Raw genomic sequence first — 13,707 nt, forward strand, 5'->3', positions numbered from 1 at the left:
TCACTTGCTCAACCATGTTGAGAGATGGCCAGAAATGTTCTGATCCAATTGGTAAATATTAGGCTTATTCATCCTCTGTACGGTTGAGCAAGTGTGTGGGAGGTCAGAGTCCCACTGTGTCTCTGACCTTTTCATAGCTACTCTAGAAAGTTTAAGCTCTCTTATGTCAGCAGTTTTCAAAAGTAAATTGTAGTCTACTTCAGTATATAAAGAAGGGAACTGAGGACGGGGAAAGGAGTCTTGTGGCATGCTTAAAGTTGACTTATTTATTTTTAAACACTCCCTCTACTTTTCTTCTGTGGATTTGACACTCACAAAATGGAAGGACATTTTTTTGTTTTGTGGCTGATGTTTTCCTCACTGAAAGGTTTAGCAGAACCAGCTGTACCCAAGGTATTTGCTTTTTATTCTCAAACATCTCCCTCCTCCCCTTTCCCTCTCCTTTCTTTCTTTTAGAATATATACATATTTTATACTGCCAAAATATACATTTACAATGTTTAGTCATTAAATAGAACTTATTGTAATGTTGGAATTTGGGTAAATATACCACACAAATTGAAAAGGCATTTCTTACTTTTGAAACCTGAGATGGGATTTTCCATGGGCTTTGTTTGCCAGTGGACTCCTCAAAAGAACTGAAAATCCAAGAAAAATGGAGGCAATACTGAACTGCACATACATGTTCTTATATACAATCAAGTGTTTTTTAAAACTTTGAAATTTACTGCAATTCTCAATTTAAACTTACAATGTTGAATTAAGACTGCAATTTCTGGAAATACTGCCAGGAGATGAACTGCTGTTTTAATGTATAATCTAAGAGCCATAGCTCAAGGATAAAGTATTTGTTTTACATGCAAATGGTTACAGATTGAGTTTTGGGCCAGTCATGGCTGGGTTTAAAGGTCAGAGAATATAAATATTATTTTGGACTTTAAGCCAGCTTGGCCTTCTCTGTGGTCCAGCCTCCCTTCTTCCCATTTTTCAAAGCTCTGGGAAAGTCTTCTGCTTGAAAGCTTCAGGAGGTGCTATCAGCTTATATATATAACACAGAACAAAATAAGCCAGTGTTAAGAATTGTTAGAAGCCCCGTTGTTTTTTATGTTCCTATAAATAACAAATATTTATATTTGTTCAAAATAAAATGTGAGAGAAAAATCTCTCCCTAGTCTTAGCTTTGTTTCACTTCTGCTTGTACAAATCAAACCTGGAGGCTGCATGATATTTTGATTTAAACCAGTGATCACAAATAATGAGTTAAAATGATGCAGTTACAGTGGACCTTAGTAGTTTCCAGGACCTCCCATGGATACCAAAATCTGTGGATGCTCAAGTTCCAATGGAGGGACTTTATTACAGTGGTATAATAAAATGGAGTCCTTTATATAAAATGGCAAAATCAAGGTTTGCCTTTTGGGAAAAAATGTTTTGGGATAATATTTTCAAGCTGTGGATGGTTGAATCATTGGATGCAGAATACATGGATACGGAATCCATGGTACTTGATTCAACTGTATCAACATCCAGTACAATCAGAGACTTTTATACCAGTTCCCCAGGATGGTTTATTCTAATCAAATATAAAATTAGAAAGAAGAGGAACAAAATCTGGAACCTTTCAGTCAGTCAGTATGCACCCAACAGCAGGTTCTAGCAATATATTATGTATTCTAGTTACTTTTTCTATTTGCTTTTAAGAGCATATTAAAAAGATGTTTTAAAGATATTTAACCAGAAACTGATCATGTTTTATGCTTTTCATTATTGAAATAGTTAATTGTTGGAGGTAAGAAAGTATATAATCAATTTCATTCTGATGGGCAACAAATAGTTGTGTTATTTTTCTCCCCACTATAAAAAAAGTGTCTCTCAAACCTCAAGATTTTGGTTTTTCTTTTTTTAGTGGGGTTGTGGGTGTGCAAAACTGCATGTTGTTTCTCACAGAAATGTTGTTTTATATGGTAGAACTATTCTTTTCTGAATAGAAAACCATGTTTTCTACAGAGGAAACATGCTTTTTGCATTTTTGGCACAAAAATGTGAATTTTCACCAAGAATAAGTCCCGAACTGTGAAGTTTCCCAGCCAGCATTCTCCTCAGAAGGATCTCCTGATACTCAAGAACCCTATTTTTCATCTGTCATTTGAATAGTATTTTAGAATATTTATTTCATCCTTAGTCTGAAGGGTGATTGAACAGAACAAGCATGCTGATTTAGATTTCTGAACTAATTAGTTCTCAGTCTTGCTTGCCAATTGTGTTTCTCCAGTGAAGTAATCTTATGCAGCAAATTTTGATCCTTCAGCTCCTTATAAAAGTTCTCACACTCCATGATACAATTTTGTGAAGGAAGAGGGTTAGCAACCACAATTTCAAATGGAGATCTTCAAATCATTTTTGCAACATCACAGGGCATTTCCCTTGAAAATGGGACAAAGTCGACATTTATATTAAAACAGCAGGTCTGGAAATATGAAAAAATGGTACTGTCTTGTTTAAAATGGTATGTATGGTCAGCCTGCAAAATTCTGACTCTGCAAGAAAATCAGACCTCAGGTAGGAAAGCCATGGGAGCTGCTACCATATCCTATAAGTGTGCAGAGTCAGTATTATCCTGATATGTTATTCCAAAATGACTGTTATGTACGGTAAGTATACCCTTTGGACATCCATTTTTCTCTATACATTTAAAAGTTCCACAAGGAGAAAGTCCATAGTTGTTTGGTCAAAGAAAATGTTACTCCCCCAGTTTGTTAATGCAGCCAAATGTTGCAGGCAAGTAGCAGGAAGGATACACTAAGGTCTAACCTGCACTGCAGAATTAATGAAACTTGACATCACTTTCACTGCCATGGGTCAATGCTATGAAATTCTGGGTTTTGTATTCTGTAAAAAACAAAGCTTAAAAAACTACAAATCTCAGGATTCCATAGCACTGAGTTGTGACAATTAAAACAATGTCAAACTACTTTATTTCTGCAGTGCAGATTAGAACTAAGATTTACAGAATTCATGGGTCTATGCTGAACTAGCCTTTTCATTGCCAGTCAAACCTTCAACTGCTTTTTAAAAACATCTTAGAAAATAACATTTTGGTTTTTCCATTAATTTGACTTTTCTGATTGTTATAGCTCTGCGATCCCTCCTTCACCCATGTAAGAGCTAGACTGAATGGAATCCAGTTCAGTTGGATTCAGCTGTCCTTTTCTTCCCATAGAATGGCATTGAAATCTACAGCCTGCATGTGGACTGCAAAGTGACATCACGGTTTGCTCACACAGTCATCACCAGCAAAGTTGTCAACCGAGCAGAAGAGTCCCAGGAAGCTCTTTTTGAAGTGGAGTTACCCAAGACTGCTTTCATCACAAACTTTAGCATGTAAGCAGGGAAGGAAATCTTTGCTTATAGCATTCTTGGGGAGAGTTGAAGGGAAGAAAACACAGTGAAATGCTGGAAAATGAGAGATTCACTCCCGTGTTTTGTGGAACAAAACATTGTTAAGCTATGCTGTTGTTTAAAAAGGCTTTGATTTGTCCTGCTGATGCGTTTTAGAAAAACTCTTCTTCCCAAGCTGATTCTTTTGTTCTCTTTTTTTGTAGCCAGAGTTTTTAATGTTAAAATTTAATGCAGGATGAAGAAAAGTATTTTTTAACAACAGCATGGCTTAACAACATTTTGTTCCATGAAAACACCGAAGTACGTCTCCCATTTTCCATTCTATCATTCTTGCAAACAGGGACAAATTATTTCAAAGCTTTTATCCCTTATGGGTGAAACTGAGCAAGTTTTTCTACAATTTTCCAAGAGGTTTTCACTTCACGATTCTTTTTGTGAGAAATCTGCTTGTGTACAGAATATACCATTTTTGCACAAAATACACTGCAAAAACATTTGCGCTCAGAAAACTTATGTACCAAAATGTGGGTGTTTTTTTTTTTTACACAAATAATTCCTTTTGGACATAAACAAGGATGTTACAAACACTTTTTGTGCATTTAAAAAAAGACCTAAATAGTTGTTGAATGTGATAAATCTCATAGTAGCTGACTATTTTGTACAACTCAGGAAACAGTTTTCTTATTTGTATATATCTGAAAATGAAAAAGAGCTAAGTTTTCAGCATAGCTTTTTATAGACCTAATTTTTATTCAAAAGTGCAAATCTAAAATAACAATAACAGCAAGAGGTATAACACATCCTTAAATTAAATCACTTGACTATTTTTATTGATTGATTGATTGATTTTGCTGGGATGCTTTGGTGGGTTGAGACACTCTTTTCCACTGGAGATGGGGGGGAGTGTAAGTGGTTTGTTTTTGTTTTGTTTTTTTGCCTTCCTACATATAAACTCATCTCTTTGGGATATTTTAAAAGCCAGGGAGGGAGTGAATGGGTTTTGTTCTGGCAGTACAAATGTGAGGGCTTCCTTTTAATGACCCACTGAGAGGGATTAACTGGCTTGAAAGACAAAACAGCTTTGCAGGAACTGTTCATTGTCTTACAGAGTTAAAGTACAGGAATGTATATATTTGTTGTTGTGTCACTTCAAATTATTTCTGACTTACGACAACCTTAAGTTATCATGGGGTTTTCTTGGCAAGGTTTATTCAGAGGAGGTATGCCAAATATATACAGTGATAAAGCCTAGAATTAAATGTTGCTTGATCCCTTGGTTTTGTCATTTCTTCTAAAACCTGGACAATTAAAATGCAGAGGAAGTCATACTGATGAAATATAGGCTTTAGTTTTCTTTTACTTCATTATGCCAATGAATTTAGACCCCTGTGTGAGTTCTAACCCCTGTCTGAACTTTTATATGCACCTCTTCCTAATGACTGGAACCATTTGAAATAATCTTTTTAAAGGACCATAGATGGAAAAACATATCCTGGAATAATTAAAGAGAAGGAATCGGCACAAGTTCAGTATGATGATGCTGTTTCACGAGGGCAAAGTGCTGGATTGGTCAAGTAAGCAGCAAAGTTTTTTTCAAATTAGTTCCTTTCTTGGATAGAATAACAGCATAGAGAATCTATATATGAAGAGAACCTTTTAACAATGCATACATGTTGGTTGAAAAGCAACTGACTCGAAGTCAGAGCTTGGGAAAGTTACTTTCATGGACAACATTTCTGAGATTTCCCCAGCCACCAGGGTCAATGAGTGAAATGCACAAATCAGGTAGAGGATCTTTATGTGAACACACCTCCTCTTTGACAATAGTTCTTCCTTGAGAGCCTGTGGCCTCTAGAAAAGCCTGACAAAGTTGCAATGGGAGGTAGGTAGGTAGGTAGGTAGGTAGGTAGGTAGGTGTGTGTGTGTGTGTGTGTAGGAGCAGAGTGGAGAAGATTAATTGCCCTGGCTCATATAGTTTGAGATCTGACCCAATATATTTGATCAGATGATAGCCAGTCTAGTCTAAAATACTCTGCATATCTAATCAAGGAGACCTAGTGAGGGCCACAGATGCCATACCAAAAGCTCAGTGGTATTGGGTCACTGAAGTTCAAGATTTGCCTGGATTGGAATGTAAACTTCACAGATGACAATGCTCAATTGTATCACAAACTGAGCGCTATTACTCTCAAAAGTTCTTGTCTAGATCAGAACTTGGAAATGCTAATGTATTGGCTCATGTATTCTGAGATCTGTAATTCAAAGAGTAGTTCTTCCAAGCTCTTGTGAAGATCGATAAGGATCCAGTAGCTAATATCCCAGAGGACAGAATCAAAATTCAAAATGACCTTAATAAACTAGACAGCTGGGCCAAAACTAACAAAATGAAATTCAGCAGAGAGAAATGTAAGATACTGAACTCAGGTAGAAAAAATGAAATGCATAAATATAGGATGGGGGACATCTGGCTGAATGAGATGACGTGAAAGGGATCTAGGAGTCCTAGTAGACCACAAGTTGAACATGAGTCAACAGTGTGATGTGGCAGCTAAAAAAGCCAATGCGATTTTAGGCTGCATCAATAGAAGTATAGTGTCTAGATCTAGAGAAGTAATAGTGCCATTGTATTCTGCTTTAGTCAGGCCTCACCTGGAATATTGTGTCCACTTCTGGGCACCACAATTTAAAAAGGATGTTGAGAAACTTGAGTGTGTCCAAAGGAGGGTAACCAAAATGGTGAAGAGCCTGGAAACCATGCCTTATGAGGAAAGACTTAGGCAGCTGGGCATGTTTAGCCTGGAGAACAGAAGCCTGGAAAAGAGGCAGCTAAGAGGTGATATGATAGCCCTGTTTAAATATTTGAAGGGATGTCATATTGAGGAGGGAACAAGCTTGTTTTCTGCTGCTCCAGAGAACAGGACCCGGAACAATGGATGCAAGCTACAGGAAAAAAAATTCCACCTCAACATTAGGAGGAACTTCCTGACTATAAGGGCTGTTTGACAGTGGAACAAACTCCCTTGGAGAGTAATGGAGTCTCCTTCCTCTAGAGGTCTTTAAGCAGAGGCTGGATGGCCATCTGTTTGGGATGCTTGATTGAGAGTTCCTTCACAGCAGAATGCGGTTGGACTGGATGGCCCTTGCGGTCTCTTCCAGGTCTATGTTTCTATGATTCTTGGATCCCAAAATAGTCAGAAAGCATACATTGCATTCTTCTGCAGCCTGTTTGCCAGTGCTGCAGAACTCCTTTGCTCTGTACAGCTGCCTGACTTTTAATGTGTATTTTAGAGGCATTTGTGGCTGTAGCAATGGTACCACAATCATAAAAGTGAATATCAAACAGTTAGGGGGCTGTACGTCTAGATAATGACATCATAACTGCCCAATGTTTCTTGCCCACACAAATGTGAAGGTGAGCTGCCATATATATATATATATATATATATATATATATATATGCACCTAAATAAAGCCTAAATTATAGTTTCTTATTTCCAGATCAACTGGAAGAAAACTTGAACAGTTTCATGTTAAAGTCAACGTTGCAGCGGCTGCTAAGGTTACCTTTGAGCTGGTCTATGAAGAGTTACTAAAACGCAAACTAGGAAAGTATGAGCTGCTGATTAAAGTCAAGCCCAAACAGCTGGTTAATCACTTTCAGGTAAATCCTGGATAGTTTTGGTCACTGAGATAACTGCCTACTGATACTATTTTGCAGCTGAAAAACACAACTCTCCTGTACGCTTCTTTATTTCTCTCCAGATTGATACCCACATCTTTGAACCGCAGGGTATAAATTTCTTAGAGACTGAAAGCACTTTCATGACCAATGAACTGAATGATGCCCTCACAAAGGTGCAGGATGAGACCAAGGTAAACTCCATGACCAAAGTGTTCTTAATGGTCTTGAAACACCAACTCTTCTTCTTCAGTGTCAGATTAACTAATTGTTTTATCTGTGCCTCTAACTTTCAGGCTCATATTTCATTTAAACCAACTCTAAGTCAACAAAGAAAAAGCCCCGAACTGGAGGAAACGCTGCTGGATGGAGATTTTCTTATCCGTTACGATGTTAAAAGGAGTGTCACTGCAGGAGACATACAGGTAAAAGACAACTCTCTGATGGATATCATTTCATTAAATTCAAGAGAAACCTTGGAGGAAAAGGCCATTGACAAATTGTATGACCTCAGGTTTATGTACTGATTCCAGAACCATTCAGCATACTGAAGTGTGAAACCTTTAGGTGAAACACTAATGCTTTGTTTTGTTATGTATGCATGCATGGGTGTATTATTTGATTAATATTACATTTTAGTCCTGAAACTTTCAAAACAAGTGAAAAATGAAATACAATAAGGTTTAAACAAGTCAGAGATTCCATTTTAATAAAATAACCTATTATGGCTAACATACATGCAGGAACAAGAAAAAGAAAAGGAACAAGCTTAGTCTTCTTTGTAAAACATACAAAAGTAGTTTTGCTTACAATATTTGTTCATAATTAAATACAATGGACCCTTGTTATACGTTGGGATTTGGTTCCAAGATCCCTCGTGGATAACAAAATCTGTGGATGCTCAAGTCCCATTAAATATAATGACATAGCAAAATGGCGTCCCTTATAAAAATTGGAAAATCAAGGTTTGATATTTGAAATACACACACACACACACACACACACACACACTAACATTTTCAAACCGTGGATGCTTGAATCCGTGTATAAAAAAATCTGTGTATAAGAAGGGCCGACTGTACATGGTCTAATGGAGGAGAGAGAGTGAAGAAAAAATGGTTGCAGGTTAGAGTGATGCAGGAAGATGCAGGGTATGGAAAAAACAAAATCCAGGACATGATTATAAATATATGCTGTATCTAAACTCCTATAGAGTGAAATGCAAACTAGCAGTTAGTGGGTGTAGACATGTCAAGGTTGCTAACTAACAAATTTATGCAATTCTCTCGAGGGATACAATTCAACAATGTTCAAGTAAGACTTTGGTCTCTAGATTGATAGTACTGTTAAATGTTTTGGTCACTTTGATTTCAAACAGGGTGGTTGTATTTTTCATATGGTAGACTTTTGTCTGGCAGTATGTAAAAAAAAGCAACCTTTTAATGTAAATCCCATCATGGGAAATGTAACATCTTTGTATATGCAAGTTAATATTAGGCCTTGTCTGCACTGGCCAGGATACTTGGGGACAGCCTGGAGTATTCTGGTCCCCCAGCTGCCCCTATCTGCCCCCTTTACCTGGCTTTCTCTGTTCCTGTACCATGGCAGCTGTTGCTGCAACATGGCCCACTGAGTCTCCCAGCACATTTGCCACTGTCACAGGTGGCTCACTTCTGACTGAGGCACCCAATGGTGATCACATGCAGGGGACCTCATTCTGGCCTCAAAACAAGTGATCCATGGTGGCGGTAGATATGGTAGCTAGCTGAGTAGGATGGCTGTGCAGACAGCCGCCGTGGCATGGGAATAGAATTTACTCCCAGAAGATCTGGAGTTACAGTAACTTTTTAAAATCGGTGTTAAGGGAGGTGTAGCTCACTTCTGGTGTGAAACATGCTGGCTGTCATCTGGACTGCTCACATCAGAACCATGTTTGGGACATGTGTTCTCTGAACAGGAAAATGCCAGGATAGAGGGGAAATAAACCATTCAACTCATCCAGACAAGGCCTTACTCCCATGAATTGTTGTTCCCTGTACTGTTGCGCCTTCTTTTTCACAGGGGATCCATTCTGGATCCCCTTGCGAAAATGGAGTTTCACTTATATTCATGCCCCATTGGCTTGAATATAAGCGCAGGTACACAGCGGCATGCAGGGGTGCATCATGGATGCACACCCCATTCATCCCCCCTCCATTCGTCCCTCACACATAAGCAAGGGAAGCGAGTCTGAAGACCATGAGAATGGAGGGAGGACTGTACTGTTTCTTCTGATATTTTCAATGAATAATTCATCACTACTACTTTTGTTGTTTCAGATTGTGAATGGATATTTTGTGCATTATTTTGCTCCCAACCAACTACCGTCATTTCCTCTAAACATCATCTTTGTTATAGATCAAAGTGGGTCCATGGGTGGCATGAAAATTCAGCAGGTAATTTGTCACAAAAGAGAACACCCCCCCCCTTTTTTTTTTCAATTTCCTCATATTTGTGCCATACTAAGCTTGTGCCATATTCTTATAACCACAAGAATGTCTCTCTTTTTAAGTAATCATAGTGCAGCCTAGTTTATTAGCTATCCTTCAGCTCGTCCCACCCTCCTCCATCACTGATACCACAGAATCAGGAGAGCACTGTATGTGTCTAGAAGAGATGGAAAAATATTTTAAAATATTTCAAAATTGTTGACAAATGTATTTCTTGAACGTCCTAATGAGAAGAATCCTGGCCCAATTTTACCCACTGCAAACACATATATGAAACATGGAAAAATTATGTTGTTTTTAAATACATAAACCATATTCACTGTATCACAGCCCAGCTTAACAAGCCAACATGAACCAGGCTTGTGTTCCTGTGTGTTGTGTGTTGCCCCATGGTTTCTTCTGTCTGAGTGGGAGCAAACAAATGAAAATATTAGTTTCCCATTTTGTCCCAACCATAAAAATGTGGCTAATATATTAAATGTTATTACATAACTTATTTATTAATTAAATTATAATTATATAATTATAATTGTAAATATATAAATATATAATTATAATTAAGTTATAATTAAATAACAATTAATAAATGACATATTTATTTAATGGTTATCCTTCCTATCTCCTAACAGGGGATTCAAGATGGCTTACAACAAACCTAAAATTTAAAAACCCAATGATACAGAAGTTTTAAAAATAATTATACTAGCTACTTTTTTAAAAAGCCCATAACTTACAGCACTATTTTAAAAAATCATTTGAGAACCAGTGTTGATGTAGTGGTTTGAATGTTGGGCTGTGACTCTGGAAATCAGGGTTCAGTTCCCTGCTTGGCCATGAAACAGGTCACACTCTCTCAGCCTCAGATGAAAGCAATGGCAAACGTCCTCTGAATTAATATTTCCAAGAAAACTCCAGGATAGGGTTGGCGTAGGATTGTCGTAAGTCAGAACTGACTTGAAGGCACACAACAACAAAATCATTTAAAAGAAATAAAAATAGACATAAAATGCACCACACTCACTCACTGAAAAATGCCTTTTACTTACCAAGAAGAAGGAGGGAAAGGAAAAGAAGGACAAGGTACATGGAGGAGGGTATAAAGGAAGTGAAAAGGTAAGAGTAAGTGGATATTGGAACACATGGATACAAGGCTTAAAACAAGAAATATAATACAAGGAGATAGAAATAAAAGGATGATAACAAAAAAAGGGAGAGAAAGACTGGATTAGACTAAGATGAAGGAATGAAGGAAAGGATGGTTAGGGACAGAAATTAAAGGGAAAATTTGAGAAGAGGGAAAATGCTGAAGGCAATGAAAGGATAAAAATTAGAGGGTTTTGTAATTAACAATAGATATTGTAGGAATCAAGGAGATAATAGGAGTCAAGGAGACAATCAAGAAATAAATATGATATCTACAGACAAAAGAACTGAGGTGCAACAACATGTTCTGATGTCATAAACAATGTAACAATCATGTAATAACATGGGTAAAATAACATAATGCTAAAGGATTGTAAATAAGAAAGTGTAAAATAAAGATTTATTGAAAGAGGTAGAAAAAGAAAAAGATTTTCTATTTACCCAGTTAATCTCTAAATATTTGTATAAATAGAAAGGACATTAGCTACTGGCAAAGGGGGAGCAAGGATGGGGCCAGTATAACCTCTCATGGGAGGGTATTCCACAAGCTGGGAGTAGCCACTGAGAAGGCCCTCTCATGTATCCTCACCAGAACTCCATAAGGATCTCAAGATCCAGACAGTGAGATACAGGGCCCTTTCACACTACACAATTACAGTGCTATGATTCCACTTTAACTAACATAACCGCATCCTATGGAATCCTGTGATCTATAGTTTGTGGAGGCAATAGCGCTTTATGGCTGAGAATTCTCAATATCCTGCTGCCAAAATTGCAAATCCCAGGATTCCATAGGTGGGAGCTATAGCAGTTAAAGTGGAATCATAGTGCTATAACCAGATAATGTGAAAGGACCCAAAGGCTTTCAGATAATCTGAACCTAATCTGCATTGTTCGGAACAACCCCTCATTTGAAATGGTCTTAATATCCCAATTTCCAGAGCTTTTCGCTATAATTTGCTCACTCAGATGAAACAAGAAACTATACTAATGGAAGACATCTTAGTTAATTTGTTGTTGTTGTATGCCTTCAAGTCGTTTCTGATTTATGGAAAACCTATCATGGGGGTTTCTTGTTCCATCAGAGGGCGTTACCATGGTCATCCTCTGAGGCTGAGTGTAGCATGCCTAAGGTCACACATTGGGTTTCCATTGGGTTTAACAGCCACTGAAAAATGAAGAGAGAATGAACTGTATGCACAGCCTAAAGGTTCTTTCATATCTCTGCCTATTAGTCCATAATATGATCCTCTGAATCCTGTCATGTACGCTGCAGAAAACTTTAATGGAATGTAAATCTAATTTCCTACTTCATGATCTGACCATAACCATGAGCTAGAAAATTATATGCCGCTTTTCTCATTTTTACAGACAAGAGAGGCCCTGCAAAAGATTTTAGATGACCTGACTCCTGAAGATCATTTTAACCTGGTTGTCTTTAGTGGAAGTATTTCTGTGTGGAGTTTGTCAATGTTGAAAGCGACAGAAGAGAATGTGGAACTGGCTAAACAATATGTTAAGACCATTTTGGCTAATGGAGGTAAATCAGTTGATTAAGTCAGCATGTCAAGATTATCCACAGAGTTTTGAGCAGAAATGCAAAAAACAGATTTCAGCCCCTTATTTCATTCCCCCCCCCATTCAGTTACTCAGTGACTATTTCTATGCAAACATGCCACCTTCGTTCCTTTAAAAAATGTCCTTTCTGCATGAAATTTTAAATTTTGCTTATAATCATTAAGTATTTTCATTCATACCTGCATAAATTTTCAGTTTATATTTTGATTTCTATACTTTATATAAGGTATATGTTCCAACTTTTACTTTATTTTACTTGGGTTTTTTTTAGGTTATTTTCATTTCTTAAGCCATTGATTTCAACTTCTATAATTTATTTACATACATTTTCTTCTGCCTTTCCAAATGCCCTGCTGATATCTAATTTATTTGATCCTTTAGGGCTTCAATATTTATCTTTCCCCATAACTTTGAAGATTCCTCTGTATATATTGTTGATGAACAGCTTAATTCCATTATAAAATTCATTGTCATGATTTATTTCCTTTTACAGTAACCGATATAAATGGTGCACTGCTGACTGCAATAAATGTACTGGACAAAGCCACTTTTGCTGAATTATTGCCAGAGCAAAGTATTTCAATGATCATGTTGCTGACAGATGGTCAACCTACTACTGGTAAATTAGGAATTCTTTTGTAAACTCATTTTGCTTCTGTTTTCATTTAAATATATAATTTGTTAATACACATGGATCAGCAATGCATTTAGCTTCATTAAAAACAATATGAATTATTTTCTCCCTACTCTTTCACTTCAATAGTCTGCATTGTCAAAACTTTCCTGAAAGTTTCTCCTGCTAAAAAAAATCCAGAATATTTTTAAAGGCCCTTCAAGTCATTCACTATTCATATATCCATATACCTGAGAGAGATTCAATTAAGCAGAAAAGACTGAATTAGATAAAAAGGAGCAAAGAGAGGGAGAAAAAAAGAAAGGAAGGAAGAGCAAACTGATTCTCTACAGTTGCCTTCTTATTCTTTGTATATGTCCACTGATTTCTTCACAGATTATCGTTCATATATTTATTTGTACATGTTCTTTTTTTCTTTGGTTGGCAGTTTCCTTAATAGCCATGTGTCTATGGCTGGATCCACACTAACAAAAAAAGTCTGTACCCACCTTGATTCCTGTTCTTTTGGAACACATGACCACTTTTATAGTGAAAGCTCTTCTTCTTCTTCTTCTTCTTCTTCTTTTGGCTTTAATGTAATTTAGAAAAAATCACTTTTTACTCCACAATTCTGAGAGGAAAAAAACTTTTTTTCCTGTCCCCCCCCCCCCCCCCCGAATGAGTATCCTACTGGATTGGTGTGGCATTGAGGATGGGTGGGACAGATTGGTGGGTGGCATCTTCTATCTGGCAAATGTTTTGCCATGTTTTGCTCTTCTGCAGTGGATCCACCCAAGGAACAAATC

At 37.2% G+C, this 13,707-nt stretch overlaps 1 protein-coding gene across 1 annotated transcript in view; it reads left to right on the top strand.

The window, feature by feature from the left end:
- Positions 1 to 303: 303 nt before the first annotated feature.
- The window catches only part of LOC149321544 (inter-alpha-trypsin inhibitor heavy chain H4-like), a 34,026-nt gene continuing 20,622 nt past the window's right edge, over positions 304 to 13,707 (top strand). Inside the window, exons 1-9 of the mRNA XM_089524060.1 lie at positions 304 to 393; positions 3,221 to 3,381; positions 4,869 to 4,973; positions 6,898 to 7,060; positions 7,162 to 7,272; positions 7,375 to 7,503; positions 9,397 to 9,513; positions 12,082 to 12,250; positions 12,782 to 12,907. Coding sequence (XP_089380186.1) covers positions 319 to 393; positions 3,221 to 3,381; positions 4,869 to 4,973; positions 6,898 to 7,060; positions 7,162 to 7,272; positions 7,375 to 7,503; positions 9,397 to 9,513; positions 12,082 to 12,250; positions 12,782 to 12,907 — 1,156 coding nt within the window. The 5' untranslated portion in view covers positions 304 to 318. The remainder of the gene's footprint in view (positions 394 to 3,220; positions 3,382 to 4,868; positions 4,974 to 6,897; positions 7,061 to 7,161; positions 7,273 to 7,374; positions 7,504 to 9,396; positions 9,514 to 12,081; positions 12,251 to 12,781; positions 12,908 to 13,707) is intronic.

Source organism: Sceloporus occidentalis, unplaced genomic scaffold (assembly GCF_023333645.1).
Source record: "Sceloporus occidentalis isolate IW3139 unplaced genomic scaffold, rSceOcc1.0.p SCAF_1, whole genome shotgun sequence".
In the NCBI taxonomy this organism is placed as follows: Eukaryota; Metazoa; Chordata; class Lepidosauria; order Squamata; family Phrynosomatidae; genus Sceloporus; species Sceloporus occidentalis.